General features: G+C 53.1%; 1 protein-coding gene and 1 long non-coding RNA gene across 3 annotated transcripts in view; one reads left to right on the plus strand and one right to left on the minus strand.

Moving 5' to 3' along the window:
- Window positions 1-5941: 5941 nt before the first annotated feature.
- On the minus strand, window positions 5942-8601 carry LOC125914148 (uncharacterized). Its single transcript, XR_007455221.1, has 3 exons — window positions 8331-8601; window positions 7022-7122; window positions 5942-6080 (listed from the first exon to the last, which is right to left on the minus strand). It is a non-coding gene; the product is annotated as an uncharacterized LOC125914148 (long non-coding RNA).
- A 123-nt stretch (window positions 8602-8724) lies between these two features.
- The window catches only part of RBM19 (RNA binding motif protein 19), a 147263-nt gene continuing 138250 nt past the window's right edge, over window positions 8725-17737 (plus strand). For both annotated transcript variants that reach the window (XM_049619290.1, XM_049619291.1), the window contains exons 1-6: window positions 8725-8877; window positions 12716-12898; window positions 14556-14681; window positions 14879-14917; window positions 15219-15411; window positions 16502-16743. In XM_049619290.1, coding sequence (XP_049475247.1) covers window positions 8842-8877; window positions 12716-12898; window positions 14556-14681; window positions 14879-14917; window positions 15219-15411; window positions 16502-16743 — 819 coding nt within the window. In that variant the 5' untranslated portion in view covers window positions 8725-8841. The remainder of the gene's footprint in view (window positions 8878-12715; window positions 12899-14555; window positions 14682-14878; window positions 14918-15218; window positions 15412-16501; window positions 16744-17737) is intronic.

Consider the following 17737-nt stretch of genomic DNA (forward strand, 5'->3'; position numbering starts at 1 on the left):
TGCTCCGTTTCACATCACCTTCTCCGTTCTGTAAGAGCACGTGTGACTGCATTTCGGATCCACCTGGAAAGTCCTGGATAATCTCCTCTTAATCTTAATCACGCCTACAAAGGCTTTTTTTTTTTCTTTCTTTCTTTTTTTTTTTTTTTTTTTGGCCATGCAAGGTAACCTCAAGTTTCTGGGATTATGGTGTGCATCTCTAATGGGGTGCCGCTTCCCGACCTGTCATGGATCCCACTGTCACGGGTCCTGGTCCAGGGTCCTGGTATCCTTGGCATCTCCTGACCCCGCCCAGGACTGTGGAGAAGGCCTCTACATCGAAGTGTCTTCAAGACCACGGTGACCTTTTTCCCTGCTTGCTAACCTGACCAACACAGTGTCCTTGCGTTCCTTCCTAGACAGGTAACTCTCTTGTTTGTCTTCATGTAGACACTGTGGGTCTTCTTTAACTTCCCCTGGGGTCAAAACCATTTACTTACCCAGAAATATTTACAGACAAACCTATAGCCAGAGGCTAAGTTTAGCAGGGTTCTGGGGCAAGGAGGCAGGGTTCTGTCTTCCTAATGGAGTGAAATCAGAACTGATCTCCATCCATTGCGACCGGGCCAGATTAGACCCATATCTCTGCTGCTCTTGCAGGCCTGTGGGCAGCGTCCTACTCCTGGAAACTTCCAGCTTGAAACGTCCCCCTTTTTGCCCTGCTCTGCACGGGTTTATACGTGATCCTCTCGCGCCCCCTGCTGGTCGGTCAGTGGAATTGCAGGCAGCCCTTCTGGCTTGGCCGCACAAAGACCCGCCAAGTGAGGCTAGATACCTCCCCCGCACTAAGGAAAAGGAAGAAAGGCGGGAAGGGTTGTGGAACACCACCGGCATTTAGCACTGAGAGACAAAAACCTAAAACCAGTAAAGAGGAGGCATCGAGCTTGACCCTGACCCGAGTTCTGGGAGGGGCTTCTACGCCGTGTGCCGCAGTGAATAGGACACAGGCTCAGATTTCTCACCTCCTACTTCCTGAGTGAGCTTGGTTGAGTCACTTCCCCTGTCTATGCCTTAGTTTCCTCATCTGTAAAATGGAATTAATAAATGTACCCACATCACTGGGTTATCGTGAAGTTTAAATGAGCCAGTTTAAGGGCACCTGGGTGGCTCAGTCGGTTAAAGCGTCTGACTTGGGCTCAGGTCATGATCTCACAGTTCTTGAGTTCGAGCCCCGCGTCGGGCTCTGTGCTGACAGCTCGGAGCCTGGAGCCTGCTTCGGATTCTGTGTCTGTATGTCTCTGCCCCTCCCCCGCTGCATCTCTCCCTCAAAAATAAATAAAAACATTTAAAAAAAAAAAAAAGCTTTGAAAATGTCCATACGTGCACTTGCATAAAATATTTGTCTGGCGCAAGTGTTGGCAAACTGTGGCCCATGGGCCATGTATTGCCCACGGCATGCTTTTGTATGACCTGCAAGCTAAGTATGCTTTTTCTGTTTTTGGAGGGTTGACACCTAAGCAGAGGGAACAGAGTGACGGTGCCTTAGAGCCACTAAAGTAAATCGGGGCCAGCAGTTAGCAATCTGGCCCTTTGCCTCGTCATTAACATTTTATTGGAATAAACACAGCCACACTCATTCATTTATGTATTGTCTGTGGCTGCTCACGATGGTAGAACTGAGTGGTTGTGACAGAGACTTTCATGGCTCATGAAGCCCAAATAGTTCGGCCTTTACAGAAAAAGTGTGCCACCTGTTGGCTTAGGAGATCGTTACTAGAAAAGGAAGGAAGGAAGGGAGGGAGGGAGGAAGGACGGAAGGAAGGAAAGAAAGAAAGAAAGGGAGGCAGACATGGGTGACTGGCCTGGGATGCTAAGGGCAGGCACCTGGAGGGGGTGGGAGGACCACAGCAGTTCAAGTTCATTCATTTACCACAAACAACTGTTTTTATGCAGTTGGTACCGCTCTCCCACGTGCGCCCAGCGTCGGGACATCCTTGTGCATGGGGTTCTCAGGACCCCAAGTCTGAGATGGAGTTTAGTACAAGCGGGCTCAGGAGGGGGTGCTCTTGGGATCCGGGGGGAACCCGGGCAAGGACAGGGAAGGAGCGGGAAGGGCCGGAAGGATGAGCCCGGCTGGACTGCAGTGTCAGAAGAGACCTCGCAGACCTCGCAAAGAATTTTGAAGAGCGGCCAAAACTCCGGGGTTGCCCCTAATTAGGGCAAGGAGGCCGAGACTCTACAACCCCCCACACCAAGCAGTCGGTGGATCGAGGCCAAAACGGTAGGGTAGGACCTGGGGCAAGGCGGCTCTCTGCAGCCGGGGAGAGGCTCTGCAAACAGTCCTTCAGGGGAGGGGGCTGCCATCATCCACCGCGGTGAGCAAAAGCAGACACAGGCCCCGCCCACTGAGGAGTACCTTCTAGGCGGGGCAAGTGTTAAACCTGTAGGCAAGCAAACGCCTAGTCAGTTACAAGCCGCTGGGGAAGGTGGCGGGTGCCCTCAGAGTCAGTGTCGGCGGGGACCGAATGTAGATGGACGTGTCCTCTCAGGCTGAGGCATTTAAGCTGAGGCCCAAGGGATGAACTGGCCTCGATCAGGTGAAGAGTTGAAAGAATTCGGGGGGCACCTCGGTGGCTCTGTCGGTTAAGCCTCTGGCTCTTGGTTTGGGCTCAGGTCATGATCTCGTGGTTTCGTGAGTTTGAACACATCAGGCTCTGTGCTGACAGCGTGGAGCCTGCCTGGGATTTTCTCTCTCCCTCTCTTTCTGCCCCACTCATGCTGTCTCTGTCTCTCTCAAAAATAAATAAACATAAAGGAAAAAAAAAAAAAGAAGAGCTCAGGACATGCAAAGGCCCTGAGATGACGTGTTAGTGTCCTTGGGCTCCTGTAATAAATTACCATATATGGGGGGGGGTGGTTAGAACAACTGAAATGTATCTTCTCATACTTCTGGAGACTAGAGATCCAAAATGAAGGTGTCAGCAGGGCCGTGTTCTCTCTGAAGTCTTTAGGGGAGGATCCTTCCTCACCTTTTTCACCTTCTGGTGGTTGCTGGTAATTCTCGGCTGGTGGCTGCCTCCCCCAACCCCCGTCTCCCCCATCACAGAGTTCTTCCTGTGTGCGCGTGTCTTCACATGGCCTTCTTGTAAGGACACCAAGTCATTGGGGTTACGGCCCACCCTAAATCCAGGATGACCTTGGGGCGCCTGGGTGGCGCAGTCGGTTAAGCGTCCGACTTCAGCCAGGTCACGATCTCGCGGTCCGTGAGTTCGAGCCCCGCGTCAGGCTCTGGGCTGATGGCTCGGAGCCTGGAGCCTGTTTCCGATTCTGTGTCTCCCTCTCTCTCTGCCCCTCCCCTGTTCATGCTCTGTCTCTCTCTGTCCCAAAAATAAATTAAAAAAAAAAAAAAAATCCAGGATGACCTCATCTCCAGATCCTTAAATTCCATCTGTAAAGACCTAATTTTCAAATAAGATCCCACTCACAGGTCCCAAGGGCTTCTAGATATTTTGGGGAGAGATGCAGTTCAACCCATGAGAGGTGAGGACAAGGTATGCACATTTGAGAAGCAGAAAGTGGCCAGTGTGGCTGCAGCTGAGTGGGGAGCAGTGGTCAGTGGTTGGACCTCACAGGACCTGGAGGCCGGTCAGGAAACGAACTCCCTTCTCAAACCAGCCTTTTGATCCTCTGTATGTGAGACAGGGCATCTGCCCACAGTACAGCTGAAAAAATAAGAAAAGAAAGGACAACGATTCTGGTCTTACCCCCAGATCATCCTGTCTCAGGCCTCCAGGCCAGGTTCAACAGGCACTGGAATTTGGAGGCACCAGAGCCTGGGATAAGACCCCCGTGGGCATATCTTCTTAGAATGGGTTCAGTTTCCCCCCAGCCACAGTCTGTGTGAGGAATGATCTGTGATTTCCATGTGCCTCCAGGTGAATCTTTACGGTTCACCGCCAAGGGCAAGAAGGGCCCCCCACATCTCCAACGGTGGGCTCCCAGCAGGGCCAAGAGGCAGGGGGATGGGGGGGGTCCTCAGCTGCCACCGGTCACAGGTGAGCTACCCAATGTCCACACGGGTGTGGCTCACACCTGGTCTCCTGTCTCAAGTTACCATGGCCTCCGGCATCCATCAAGGTTCCTCTGCAGGTTCCTGGGAATAGGGGGCTGCTTTTCTGGGGAAGGGGATTCTGGGGTGATGGGCAGTGAATGGCCAGGGCCACACTGAAACTGTCAGGTGGTGACATACAGGGTAACGGTCTCCAGCACCTCCCTTGCCGCCCTTACGGGGAATGGCCACCGGTGAGAAGGGGCCAGAGGAGCCCAGCTTGAACCTGACCTTGGTTTCTACCCTGTGATCTTGAGCTAGTGTTTCCTCCTTTGGGGGCCTCAGTTTCCCTGTGTGTCAATGGATAGAAAGGCAGTCGTCTGGGACTCGTGTAACCCTGTACAAACTAAAATCGACTGCCACTAAGCCTTTGTAAATACCATCAAATTTTCTAGAAACCCCATGGGTGATTTATAGATGACAAAGGGAAAACCTTTACAGAAGAGGAGCCTGGCAGACGGCCCTTACCCTGCTGACGAGCGTTCCCATTACCCGCTTTGCGACAGATTGACAGCATAGCCCCAATTCAGTCGTGGGGAAATGCCAGCTGGACCTCCCCTGAGGGACAGTGTATAACATGACTGGCCTGCAGCCTTCGGAACCATCAGGGTAACGACAGGGGAAGAAACACTGATGAAATCTTGGCAGATTAAAGGAGGCTAAAGAGACGTGACAAGGGATTGCCACGTGTAATCTTGGGCTGAATCACAGACCAGGGGACAAAATGGTGGTTGAGGCGCTGGCTGAAATTTGAATACGCGGTGTTAGAAAAAAAAAGTATTATATCAATGCTAAACATTCCTGAATTTGATGATTGCACTGTGGTTATGGACTGGATCTGGGGGGAAGAGTCTCAGCGTGAAGGGCCATGATGATTACAACTAGTTTTGTAATAACGATAATATACGGAGAGAGGTAAGTCAAGTGGGCTGAATGTTAATCCTCAGGGAGCCCGGTGAGGACACGTGGGTGTTGACAGCCGTTACCCAATTTTATAGAAAAGACAACAGGCTCAGGGATCAGCACTTTGCTGGGGGCCACCCAGCCAGTATGTGGCCAGCGGGGATTCTTAGAAGCCCCAGCCTCAATCAAGTCCCCTGGGGAACCACACCCTAATTCTCAGAGTGCTCACTGCACTTGGAATTCGTTGTCTGATGTGGGATCCCCCATGAGCACAGGGACGGCGCTTGTCTTGTTAACTGCTGTAGCCCCAGTGCCTGCACGGGAGTCACTCAGATATTTGCTGGGTTGCATTAGACTACGAGCTGTCAGGATCCCCAGAAAAGCTGCTGTTGGAAGAAACAGAGGAACGCTTGGAACGGAAAGAAGAACCTCCGCGGGGGGGGAAAACTGAGGGCATTCAAATAAAGCACGGACTTGAGTTAATAATAATGTATCAATATCCGTTCGATTGTGACAAATGCACCACGCCTACGCGAACGCCCACGCGAACCGCAGGGCAACCCGGGTGCAGGGTGCGTGGGAACTCTTAATATTCTCACAACTTTTCTGCCAATCTAAAATGACCCTAAAATTAAGAGTTTATTAAATTTTTTTAAGGATATTTTGAAAAGTAAAAGGATTTGACAGGTCGGTATTTATAGATGTGGAATAATCGCTAAGGTGTATTAGAAAGGGCTAAAAGCAAGGTGCTCAAAGGAAAAGGCTCTCTACCCATGTTGCCTCCATGTACAGGTCAGCAAACTATGTTCCGGGCCAAATTGGGTCAGCCACCCATTTCTCTATGACCGCACAGCCAAGAATGGTTTTCCCATTTTTAAGTGGTTGAAAAAAAAAAAAAAATCAAAAGACGAGTACTATTTGGGGACCCATGAAACCGATAGGAAATTCAAATGGCAGCGTCCATCAATAAAGTTTTATTGGAACAGAGCCACACACACATCCACTGATGTGGCTCCTTTCCTGTTGCGACAACCACAGGCTTGGCTGTCCCTGGAGAGACAGATGGATGAGAACTTTGGACAGTGGTTTGCTGTAGGAAGGAGAACAGATTGGATGGGGAAACAGGAGTGATGGTTGCTGGATCTATCCTTAAAAATCTAAGTCATTTACCAAAAGACATTTTGAGAAGGAAGGTGGGTTTCGCAGGGGCCCTGGGAAGGGGGTTGAGACATCTTAAGTAGAAAGGATCATGCCTGAAGGCATTTGAGGCATCCGTTGTTATTTTACTGTATAGAAGCCCTTTCCAAAGGTCGGTCTTCTCATGGTGGGGCAGGTTAGTATCAGGCAAGCAGGCGCAGAGAGACTTCTCTCTTCTGCACCTTGCTTTTTGCCCTTTCTAACACACCTTAGCGATTATTCCACATCTATAAATACCGACCTCTCAAATCCCTTTAATTTTCAAAATATCCTTAAAAAAGATTTAATAAACTCTTTTAGAATCATTTTAGATTTACAGAAAAGTTGTGAGACTATTAGAGTTCCTACACACTCTGCACCCAGGTTCCCCTGCGGGTTAGCATCCCGATGGTCCATTTGTCACAATGGAACCAAAATCGATACAATATTATTAGCTAAAGGGCATGCTTTGTTTGGATGTCCTCAGCCTTTCTCTTTCTCTGTCCCAGGATCCCATGTTACATTTAGTTGTCCTGTCTCCTCAGGCTCCTCCTGGCCGGGACAGTTTCTCAGGCTTCTTGACAATTTTGAGGAGTCCTGATCAGGGATTTTGTTTTTGGATGTCCCCCACTTGGGGTTTATCTGATGTCTTCTCATAATTAGACTCTTCATGTGGAGGAAATCAAGACTCCAGTCTCCTGTCCTCTCTCTATCCTGCCTCTACCAAACCCTTCCAAGTCCTTCCCGCAGCCTTTTCCCCCTGGGAAGGTAACTCCCTCACGATCCAGACACAACTTCCCATAGTCCCCAGTGCACTCATGATGGCAGCTTCCGGTAGAGCCGGCTTAGACCTACCTGATTGTTAATCCTTGAGTGTGATCAGAGAGGCCGGTCTGGTGGGGCCCAGGTGCCCCCAGATTATATTTGCTGGGAGAGAAAAGGAGGCAAGAGACAACCTGGCAAGGAAGGAGAACAGGAAGATTAATAATAACGTTACAACGTGGCTGTTTATTAAATGCACGGGGATATGCAATACAACCCAGGAGCAGTCCCTCCGACCCGGACATGTGGCGACCATATTTTCCTGGCCCAGCATTGGGACACACAGATTGGCAAAGAGCATTCCATTTCTTTTAATACCTTTGAAAGACCTTCTGATTTGTGAATTTCTTTAGGGAAGGCTACGTTTAGTTGCACATTTTAATAAAGGCAGTTCATGAAAATAATAAAATAAAAGTACATGAAGCCAGGACTGGTGGGGCAACCCACACTTGCCCTCTCATAAAAGGCTAATATCCTGGAGCTGCCTTATAAAGCCTGCTTCAGCCCCTCCTGACCAGGGTCTCTGTGTGCAGAAAACAACCCCCTAATTGTCATTTAATTAAAGAGCATTTTCACGAATATCAATAAATATCTGCTGAATAAAGTGACCCCTTAAATCATCCACTCTAGGCGTGTGAGGGTACATTTTTACATGTGTATGTGTGCTTTCCTCGGAAGGGACTACAAGAGGCGGAGAGGGCGAAATTCGACCTTCCAAGTAACCCTCTACACAAAGCAAATAAAGCCTCATGAAGGGGGTTGAATAGTGTCCCCCAAAGAGATACACTCCCATGCCCTACACTCTGGAACCTACCAATGTGACCTTAGTTGGAAGAGGGTCCTTGCAGATAGAAAGTTAAGGATCTTGACGTGAGATCATCCTGGATTTGAGATGGGCTCTAAGCCCAGTAAGAGAAAGGAGAGGGGAGTGGATTTGACACAGATGCACAGGGGAGAAGGCATTGTCAACCGGAGGCAAAGACTGGAGGGATGCCGTCACAAGTCACGGGCCACCTGGGGCCACCGGGAGCTGGACCAGGCAAGGAAGGATATTCCCCTAGAGACTACCAGGAGGGTGCAGCCCTGCCCACACCTTGATTTGGGGTCTCCTGCCTCCAGAACTGTGAAGGGATACATTTCTGTTAATTCACCACGTTTCTGGTAATGTTACAGCACCTGTAGGAAACCAACGAACCTCAAAATCCTAGCTCTTAAGACTACTTAATACTACTTAATATGTCACAGCTCTGTGACTTTGAGCAAGCTGCCTTAATCTGGTTCCCAGCGGACTCGCCCGCAAAACAGAGATGTTTATTTCCAACGGACACGTTCTAATACTTACAAGTGACGCTCTCATAGATTCATGGTGTCTGGCAGCCTTTCTGAACCTCAGTTTCCTTATCTCTGAATGGGAGGCAAGCATCCCTAATCCTTACCGCCCCCCCCCCTCCTTCTTCGGGCTGTTTTAGGATTCAATAATAAAAGAAAATACAGAAGGGGGCTAAAACGACTTCCGAGTGTTCCCCAGCACTCAAGCGCCCAACCCGCCACACGCAGACCCCAGCCAACCAGCGCCCCCGGGCGCCTGCGGGGCCGCGGGTTTCTACAGGCGAAAACAGCCTGCGCATGCGCAGAATGCAAGCGCTCAGGCCCGCCCCTTGAGGGGTGTGACTTCCTTGGGTCGCTCCGGTTCGGCCACGCCTGCTTCCGGAGAGGGCGGGCTTACGTCTGAAACACGTGATCTTGTTCCGGCTCGCCAAAGATGGCGGCCCCCAGAGCGGGAGCGTGAAAGTTGTTGGTGAAAGACGCTGTCCACCTGCGCTGGCATCGCAACCCAGTGGGGATCGTGCGCCATGTCGCGACTGATCGTGAAGAACCTCCCGAATGGGGTGAGTGCGGGGCCTGGACTTGAGAATCTGAAATTGGGAGCAGCCAGTTGGGGGCTAGGAAGGAGGTGGCTGGGGAGAATTGAGGGGCTTCGGCCCTGGGGCAGGACTCAGGACGTATTCGAAACCCAAAAGGGCAGGATCGGTGGCAAATCCCCCATTTGACAGTTGGGAGAGGGGGACAGCGAGCGCTCAAGGTTCCACAGCCGGTCCGAGGGTACCTGACTTCCATCCCGACAACTTTTCCGGGGGAGATGCCAACACCCCACGTGGGCTGAATACTCTCTTCCACAACCCCTCTGGTCCGATCACGTTTTTTTGTTGACTTGTGACTGGGTCGGACCCTGCACTTGTATTCATCTCCCACTCGGGAAACTGTTGGAGAGGCAAATGGGGAGTATTAGGTTGAGGACCTGCGTTACAATCCTGACTCCCAACTTTAGGGCCAGTGGGCATCATTGAAGGAGACTGAGTGCGTGTGAAGGGCTTTAAACCGTTTATCCAATAAGTAGAGAGGGGTGAGCCAGTCACACTTGTCACTGTTTCAAGAGCCCAGCACAGAACCTGGCACGTGGTAGACATTCAGTAAAAACATGTGGAACGAATGAGTGAAGAAATAGCCGGGAAGTAGGTGGTGTCAGATGCCTGGAGGCAGCGTGCCCCAGGGGTTCATCCTTACCTATTTTGCTATAACTTTTGTGGGGATGAAGAGCCCCCACACCACTGGTGTGGCTAGTAAGCTCGTTCCCAAGATACAAAATGTGCCCTTTGGATGGGATGAGACGTCTTCTGGACTCTTAACTCTAATTCCTCAGGAGGTTCTCTCCTTAGGAGTGACAACACAAAGCCATTTCGGCTTTAGTGTGTGTGTGTGTGTGTGTGTGTGTGTGTGTGTGTGTAACTCCTCCCCCCCCCCCCAGCGGTTGTGGGGGACCTATGACAGGATTTTAAGAATTCAAACACTACAAAAAAAAAAAAAATTCAAACAGCGCAATGGTGTATGAAATGAGAAGCAAAATCTTTTGCTCCATCCTGCCTCCGTCTTTCTGTCCAGGAGGAATCATCTTCAGTGGTTTGTTTTTGGGACTCCTCATTGGTGTTTCTTCATGTCTAAATAGCGTGCTCTCTCCTCCATTTCGTGGTCTGTTTACCTCAGTGACTGTCTGCTGACCCTCCCCTAAGCAAGGTGAGGAATTTTGATCATCTGTTTTTCCCTAACTGTCTGTTATATTATTTTTAATTCTTCCATTGTTTACCCTAAGGAGTAAACCTTCAGAATACACATTGATGCATCCAGCTGCTTTAGGCAGTGTCTCTTGGTGCCTCACGGTGATGGATGAGGACTTTAGCATAGCTACCCTCCCAACTTCCGTCTCATTGGGCTTCTTCTCTCGTTGGACTGACTCTCTTACCCTTGCTTGTCTTGTCTGATGAATGAAAGAATTCGCGAAAACCAATGGTAGCAGTAGGTGACATTTGGAGAGCTCGCTGCGTCCCAGGCAGCTTTCGGTAAAGTAACTCATTTATTCCTCAGCAGAGCCCTACAAGGTAGCTTCCGTTATTACGCCCATTTTAAAGGTGAAGCAACCGAACTACAGCAGAGGAGAGGGATTTCCCTGAGGTCGCACACAGCTGGTAATTCAAAGAGCAGGGATTGAATTGAGCAGTCTGCTTCTAGAAATGTGCATTCCTGACCCCTTCACCGTACTGCCTCTCTTTGCACGATAGCATACACTTTTCTTAACTCTTTCCCAACACGTATTTAGTAGTGAGTACTTGTTATGTTGCTGACATTGTAGATAGTGGGAGATAAAATTCAGTCCCCCCTCCTCCCCTCCCTTAGAGCACGAGCAGTCTAGCAGAGATCAGGAGCCAAATCACTGTGACATAAGGTCAGGGATCGAAGTAGGACCCCGTGCTGTGTGAGCACAGGCGGCTTGGTTACCTGACCCACCTGAGGAGTCCGGGAGAGGCCTCCTGGGGGAGATGACTGAATTGAGAATGAGGGGTTAGCCGGGGCCTTTTGGGAAGATTGCACCCACAGGAGACGACCAGTAAAACCTCAGAGGTGGGAGTCGGGGAGGGCTTCGAGAAGTTTGGCAAGAGGTGGTACTGCAGGGGTGGGTCAGGCCGGGTCGTGGAGAATTGCGTGTTTTACCTTAGCGGCTTCTCCATGAGCCTTTGGCGTCCGAAAGTCGCCAAGAGGTTTTGGACAGAGGAATGGTGGGGTCAGACTTGCGCGTGGCTCTTCCCAGGTAGTGGGGGTGATGAATTTCACTGCCTTTTATGTATCTGAGCTGAGTCACAGACCTCGATCCTGTAGACCTTGGGTAGACCGTTGGTCCTCCACGAGCTTCGTTTTCTCCTCTCTAAAAACGTGGATAATAATCCCTAACTCATAGGGTGATACGAGATTTTAATGATTACAGAGTTGTTAAGAACCTGCCTCAGAAAATGTGTTTTTCCTTCGTACTGGGCTGCCAAGGTCTCCAGTCTTTTTAATTTTAGACCTTGTATTGGCTATTTTGGGGGGTTTTTGGTGTCCCCAGTACTACATACACACAGTTCTCCCAGTCACTGCTTAAAAAACTCACTGTGGGGCACCTGGGTGGCTCAGTCGGTTAAGCGTCCGACTTCAGCTCAGGTCATGATTTCGCAGTCTGCGGGTTCGAGCCCCACGTCGGGCTCTGTGCTGACGGCTCAGAGCCTGGAGCCTGCTTCAGATTCTGCCTCCCTCTCTCTCTGCCCCTTCCCTGCTCATGCTTTGTCTCTCTCTCTGTCAAAAATAAACATTTAAAAAAAACAATAAATAAATAAAAAAAAATAAAAAACTCACTGAATTGGATGGGTGGCCTGGCTGGAGTGAGGATGAGGGCCAGGAGCCAGTTTCCATAGTGTGGGCCCCGTGACCAAATCCTAAGAACATTAATGAATTAGTTTTCTATTGCTATTACAAGAAATTGCCACAAACGAAGTGGCTTAGACAACACACATTGGTAATCTTACAGTTTTGGAGGGCAGGGCACCTTGTTGTTTCTTTTAAATCTTATTATTAGTTAGTTTTGAGAGAGTGGGTGCATGTGGGGGAGAGGCAGAGAAAGAGGAAGAGAGAGGGAGAGAATCCCAAGCAGGCTCCACAACACCAGTGCAGAGCCTGTCGTGAGGCTCGAACCTGTGAACCGTGAGATCATGGCCTGAGCCAAAGTCGGACACCTAACCGGCTGAGCCACCCCGGTGCTGAAATCCTAAAATCAAGGTGTTGGTAGGGCCGCGTTCCTTTTGGAGACCCCCCGGGGAGAATCTGTTTCCTTGCCTTTTTTAAGCTTCTCCAGGCTGCCTGCTCTCCTGGGCTTCTGGCCACCTCCTGAATGGTCAAAGCCAACAGCATGGCATCGTGCAGTCTCTTTCTGTCTCCAACATCCCATCACCTTTTCCGGCCCTGACCCTCCTGTCTCTCTCGTATAGTGGAACATGGACCTCAGATCCACCCGGATAATCCAGGAGAACGTCCCCGTCTCAGGATCCTTAATGTAATCACATCTGTGAAATGCCTTTGCCATCAGCAGTCATATACTCACGGGGCCCAGGGATTAGGATGTGGACATCGACCGTCCACCACAATGAGCAAACGCATGTAACCTATACCATGTTCATTTGTTCACGCATTTATCCTGACATTTATCTTTATCAGGTGTTGGCTGTGGAGTGGCCACAGGGCTGACCTCCCGATGTGTTCGCTCTCCTTATCCTAACAGGGAATCCCAGGGCCTCGGGGTTTCCAGCCCGGTTTTGCTCCCTTGGCTCTGAGGACTCCTCCCTCACTGCGCCCCTTCCGTCCCAGATGAAGGAGGAGCGTTTCAGGCAGCTGTTTGCCTCCTTTGGCGCCCTGACCGACTGCAGCCTGAAGTTCACCAAAGACGGCAAGTTCCGTAAGTTTGGCTTCATCGGCTTCAAGTCGGAGGAAGAGGCCCGATCGGCACTGAACCATTTCAACAGGAGTTTTATCGACACGTCCCGGATCGTGGTGAGTCCACTTCCGCCTGCCCGTCGAACCTGACCCCCCTTGACCTTCCCCTCTCCGCTCCTGTCCGGAGCCTGGCTGCTTCCAGACCATGCTGCCCCGGTCCACCTCACCGGTGCTCAAACTTCCTGCATACGAATCCCCTGGAGAGCTTTCTCCGCGGTTTCCGACTCAGCGTGGGGGCGGGGTGGGACTCAGCGTGGGGGCGGGGAGCGCCCACCCGATGCTGGGGTTTAGAGAAACATCGTGCCCCTGGCCCCGTCCTCATGGGTGAATAGGCCGCTTTCAGTCCGTGTTGTCAGCGCTGTGACGGGGAAGCGCCAGGGGGCCCGGGTCCTGGCCTGGGAAGGGGTCAGGAGAGCTTCCTGGAGGAGGAGGTCCTGCCCGTGTCACTCACGTACATCTAATGAGTTGGTAAAACACCCTTAACGCTCTGGTAAGAAGAGAAAACCGGATGTTGGACAAGTGTGTATCGTGCGATCCCATTCAGACAATTCGTATTTTTCAGTCTACAAGTGTGTGATGTGAAGAGAGCCACGTGGAAGGATTTTTACCAAAACGTTAATTTCTCCCTCCGGGTCATAAGGGTCAGGGTAAAAACGGGTTTTTGTTTGTTTGGTTCTTTTTTTTTTTCCACTTGTACTTTCCTCTGTTGATTTAAGTTTCATACGTTGAACACATGTCACTGCTACAGAAACAGAACTATTTTGAAAATCCCTACAAAGGGGTGTGTCAGGATGGTAGTCTGTCCCCAGGGGGCAGAGGTGGCCGCCCGGCACTCCTGAGTGTGGCAGAAAGCGTGGCTCTCGGCTCAGGCTGGACACCAAGCACTTCCGGGCTTCCGAGCGGTCGCCCCCCTGTCTCGTCACCCCAGAGCTGTCCTCTGGGGCCAGCTGAGCTTGCCCCACGGATTACAGTGATCCGGGAGGCCGCTAGCTTAGCCTCGACCCCCTGCGTCAGCCCCCCTGGGGGCTGGATGGCTAAGAACTCGGGCTCCAGAGCCGACCCCCTGCGCAATTAAAAATCCGTGCAGAACTTTCAACTCCCCCCAAATCTAACTACTAATAGCCTACTGTTGACCAGGAGCCCTACTGGTAACAGTCAACGTGTATTTTGCATGTTATATGTGTTCTGTGCTGTAATCTTACGATAAAATAAGCTAAAAAAAAACCCCAAACACATTAAGGAAATCATGAGAGAAAAGACATTCACGATGCTGTACTGTATATAGCAAAAAAAAAAAAAAAAAATCTGCATACAAGAGGACCGGCACGGTTCCAACTCGTATTGTCCCAGGGGCATCTGTAGTCCCTGCCGGCCTTTGCCCGTCCTCGCTAAAGTCATCAGAATCGTTGCACTCACCCACAAGTTCCACGCGCCAGGCAGTCTGAGCCCTCTGCAGGTGGGAGCGACCCCCACCCTCCCCACTTTGAACATTGGAAAGGTTAAGTGGCTGCGACCTTCGACCTGGGTGATCGGGCCAGGAGTGGAGACAGGAACTCGGGGGTTGTGGTTCAAGGATCGGTTGTGATTTGCTTCAGCCGACTCAGCCAGCAAGTGACAGCCACCTTTGTGAAAAGGCCCGGCTCCCAGGTGCCGAAGGGGAGCGCCCGTGCTGGGCGGGTGGCAGTGTCCCCATCACCCTCTGTCTCCCACGCAGGTGGAGTTCTGCAAGTCGTTTGGGGACCCGACAAAGCCCCGGGCCTGGAGCAAGCATGCCCAGAAAACAAGCCAGTCTAAGACTCCCTCAAAAGGCCAAGACTCCGTCTCGAGGGAACCTAAGAAAGTGCGTAGAAGGTCACTCCCACCCGCATCCCCGATGTCAGCAAGGTGGTGGCCCCTGCATGGGCTGGGCGGTGCGAGCGGGAATGGCCAGACACCCCCCTCGGGTGGTTCCTGAAGGCGGGTGCTCCCCGGGCAATGCGTTCTGTCCCCCCTTCCCCCTCATCTGTGACCCTCACCGTCTGCGACTTCTGTTTCCAGGATGACAAGACGAAAAAGGTAGCGAGTGAGCTGGAGAAGGTGAGTGTGTCCCGTTGGCCGAGAGCGTGGGTGCCCTGGGTGGTGCTGGCAGGGCTGCGGCAGGCTCAGAGGGGGTGAGGCAGCCTGGCAGGCAGAGGTGGGCCTCGTCTTCCTTGCCATGTGTCTGTGGCTCTGTAGTCCTCTAGTCTGGTAAAGGGTACCACCAACTGCCCCCAGGGTCCTCAGGAGGCCAGGGACGTGAGCTCGGCGGATGCCCTCATCCTCCGGGGAGGCAGGCGGGTGCACCCTAGCTGAGCCTTCTCTGCCTGTCCCCCTTTGTCCCCGGCCCCGGTGCCACCAGCTGAAGAAAGACGCCGAGTTCCGGGAGTTCCTGTCGGTTCATCAGAAGCGGACGCAGACAGCCACTTGGGCAAACGATGCCCTGGACGCCGAGCCCTCGAAAGGGAAGGGCAGGCCTGCCAGTGACTACCTGAACTTCGACTCCGACTCGGGGCAGGAGAGTGACGAGGAGGGGCCTGGGGAGGACCCGGAAGGTAAGGGCATCCGCGTGCACCCTCCCTGCCGGAGCGCGTGCCCCTGCGTGTGTCCAGACCAGCAGGGGTGTGACCTTGGGCCCCTCAGTGCCAGACACAGGAGACGACTGTGAGAGACGCTGTCCTCAAGTGGGGGTGGTTATCCCACCCAAGATGCCCTGACCGGGCCTGGTCACAGTCAGTCAAATATTTATGGGGCACCCGCTGAATGCTGGGCATTCGGGACACAGCAGTGAGCAAAAGACAGAAGAATCCTGCTCGCATGGAGCCTCCATTCCAGTGGTGGGGAGAGAAACCACAGGAGATGAAGTTCAGTGTTGACGACGTGCCTGAAGACGGGCGCCACAGAGAGAAAGCAGGAAAGGGGGGAGGAGAGCTCCCGGGGAAGGCCTCTTGAGGAGGGGACCGTAGAGCGGAGGCCTGAAGGCGGTGAGGCAGGGCACCTCTGTCCTCAGCAGGGGCCCACGGCCACGTCGCGGGGGGGGGGGGGGGGGGGATGCGAGCGGGAGCAGTCGCCATCCCGAGTGGCAGTTGCTGTGGTCGTGGGTCGGGCGTCGATTTTGCTTTGAGGCGGGAGAATGACTTCCATGTGAATTTCAGGCCTGGTAAAGCTTCTGGCAACACTGGAGTCCAGACGACTCGCTGGGAGCTGGTGGGATACAGCAGGGGAGGCGCGGGAAGCGGGTCGCTGGCAGAGGGTGGCCAGGGCACAGGGCAGAGGGAAGTGCAGGAGCTCGAGGGGACCCCGCGTGGTTTGGGGTGGCTGCCGGGGAGAAGCCGGGCAGCTCACGTGGGCCCGAGGAAGAGGGTGGGTGTCCTGGGAGCATCTGGAGACCACTCCGGGAGTGACGGTCCTGTCCGTGCTCTCAGAAGAGTCCCGCAGGCCGTAGTCGAAAGAGCAGGCTGACGAGGGCAGGGCCGGCCCGGGGAGTCGCGTGGCTCTCGACCAGCCGTGGCCCGTGAGATACCGGAACCCCCCGCAGTTCGCCCCGGTTAACGTCACGTGTCAGAGGACCCGCCGGGGCTGCCCCCGGTGGCCCTCTGCCACCCCCGCCCCTGCTCCGCTCACCGCCCCCCCTGCTTTTCGCAGAGGAGGGTGGCCGTGAACCCAAGGCGGCCGTGCAGCAGGAACTGTCCGACATGGACTACCTGAAATCCAAGATGGTCACGTCCGAGTCGCTGTCATCCTCAGAGGAGGAGGGGAGCGAAGACGAAGCTGTCAGCTGTGCGGACGGGAGCGAGGCCGTCCGGCAAGACGGAGCGGGGTGCGCGGCTGGCCCGGAGCAGGACGCGCCGTCCAGGGACAAGAGGCCGGGGGCGGCCGGAGCTGAGGTGTGTGCGTGAGGACGTGCACGGGTGCTCGGGAGGCAGAGGGAGGACGGGGAGGGGACGTGTGCCCTCGTCCTCGCCCATGCTCGCTGCGGCCCCTTGGCTGGCGGCGGGTATCATAAAGGAAAGACCGCTCTGCGGCTCAGCCCTGCCACTTGCTCACCGTGGGACCTAGAGCAAGCACTTCTCCCCTCCGAGTTTATTTTCCGTGGCAACGTGGAGAGGCCACCTGCCTTCCGGAGCTGAGGGGTGTTAATGAGCCGGTTGAGAGGTAGGAGCAGGTGATGCTTTATGTTTCATAGCAGGACAGGCGGGTGTGAGCCCACGGTCGGCAATACCGATGGGATTAATTGAGTGCTTACTACATGCTGGGTACAACGCGCGCTTTGTCGTTCGTCGTGGACTCTTAGGACAGCCTTCTGGGGAGCCGGGGCATGCAGGGATTCCTGTCCCATTTTGTAGGTGAGGAAACCGAGGCCCAGAGGAGGGAAGCGACTTGGCCAAGGTCATGGCTGGGAAGTCGTGGGGTCACGACTGCTGGGCTCTGAAGTCTACATTATAAACGTGGGTGCGACCTTCAGGGACGGCCGCCTTGTCCCCCACCAGGGCGTTCTCTCTGCTTAGGGACCCGGTGGGTCGTGTTTGGGCTCCATGCCCTCACCTCCCTATACCCCAGCCAGCTCCCTTCAAGGTGCCACATGTCCTCTCTCTTTTTCTTTCTTCATTCTTCTCCGTCCTTCATTTTCGGCCCCTTCCGATTGCACACTCCGTCCTTTTCTCCTAAAAATGTATATTCGGGACTAATGTCGAGTTCCTAGAGTTGTGGGTTCAGATCTCAGCCCCGACACAGAGTAGCCGTGGGACCCGGGGTGAGGGTGCTTCTCCTCGTCTGAGATGACACTCAGCATAGCAGTGGCCTCTGTGTCCGGTTTCCCAAACCCCTGTGCCGGTGCACCTGCTGGCCCTGGAAGTTTCAGAGATCAGGAAGATCCCCCTG

The sequence above is a fragment of the Panthera uncia genome, assembly GCF_023721935.1.
Source record: "Panthera uncia isolate 11264 chromosome D3 unlocalized genomic scaffold, Puncia_PCG_1.0 HiC_scaffold_8, whole genome shotgun sequence".
NCBI classification, from domain to species: Eukaryota; Metazoa; Chordata; class Mammalia; order Carnivora; family Felidae; genus Panthera; species Panthera uncia.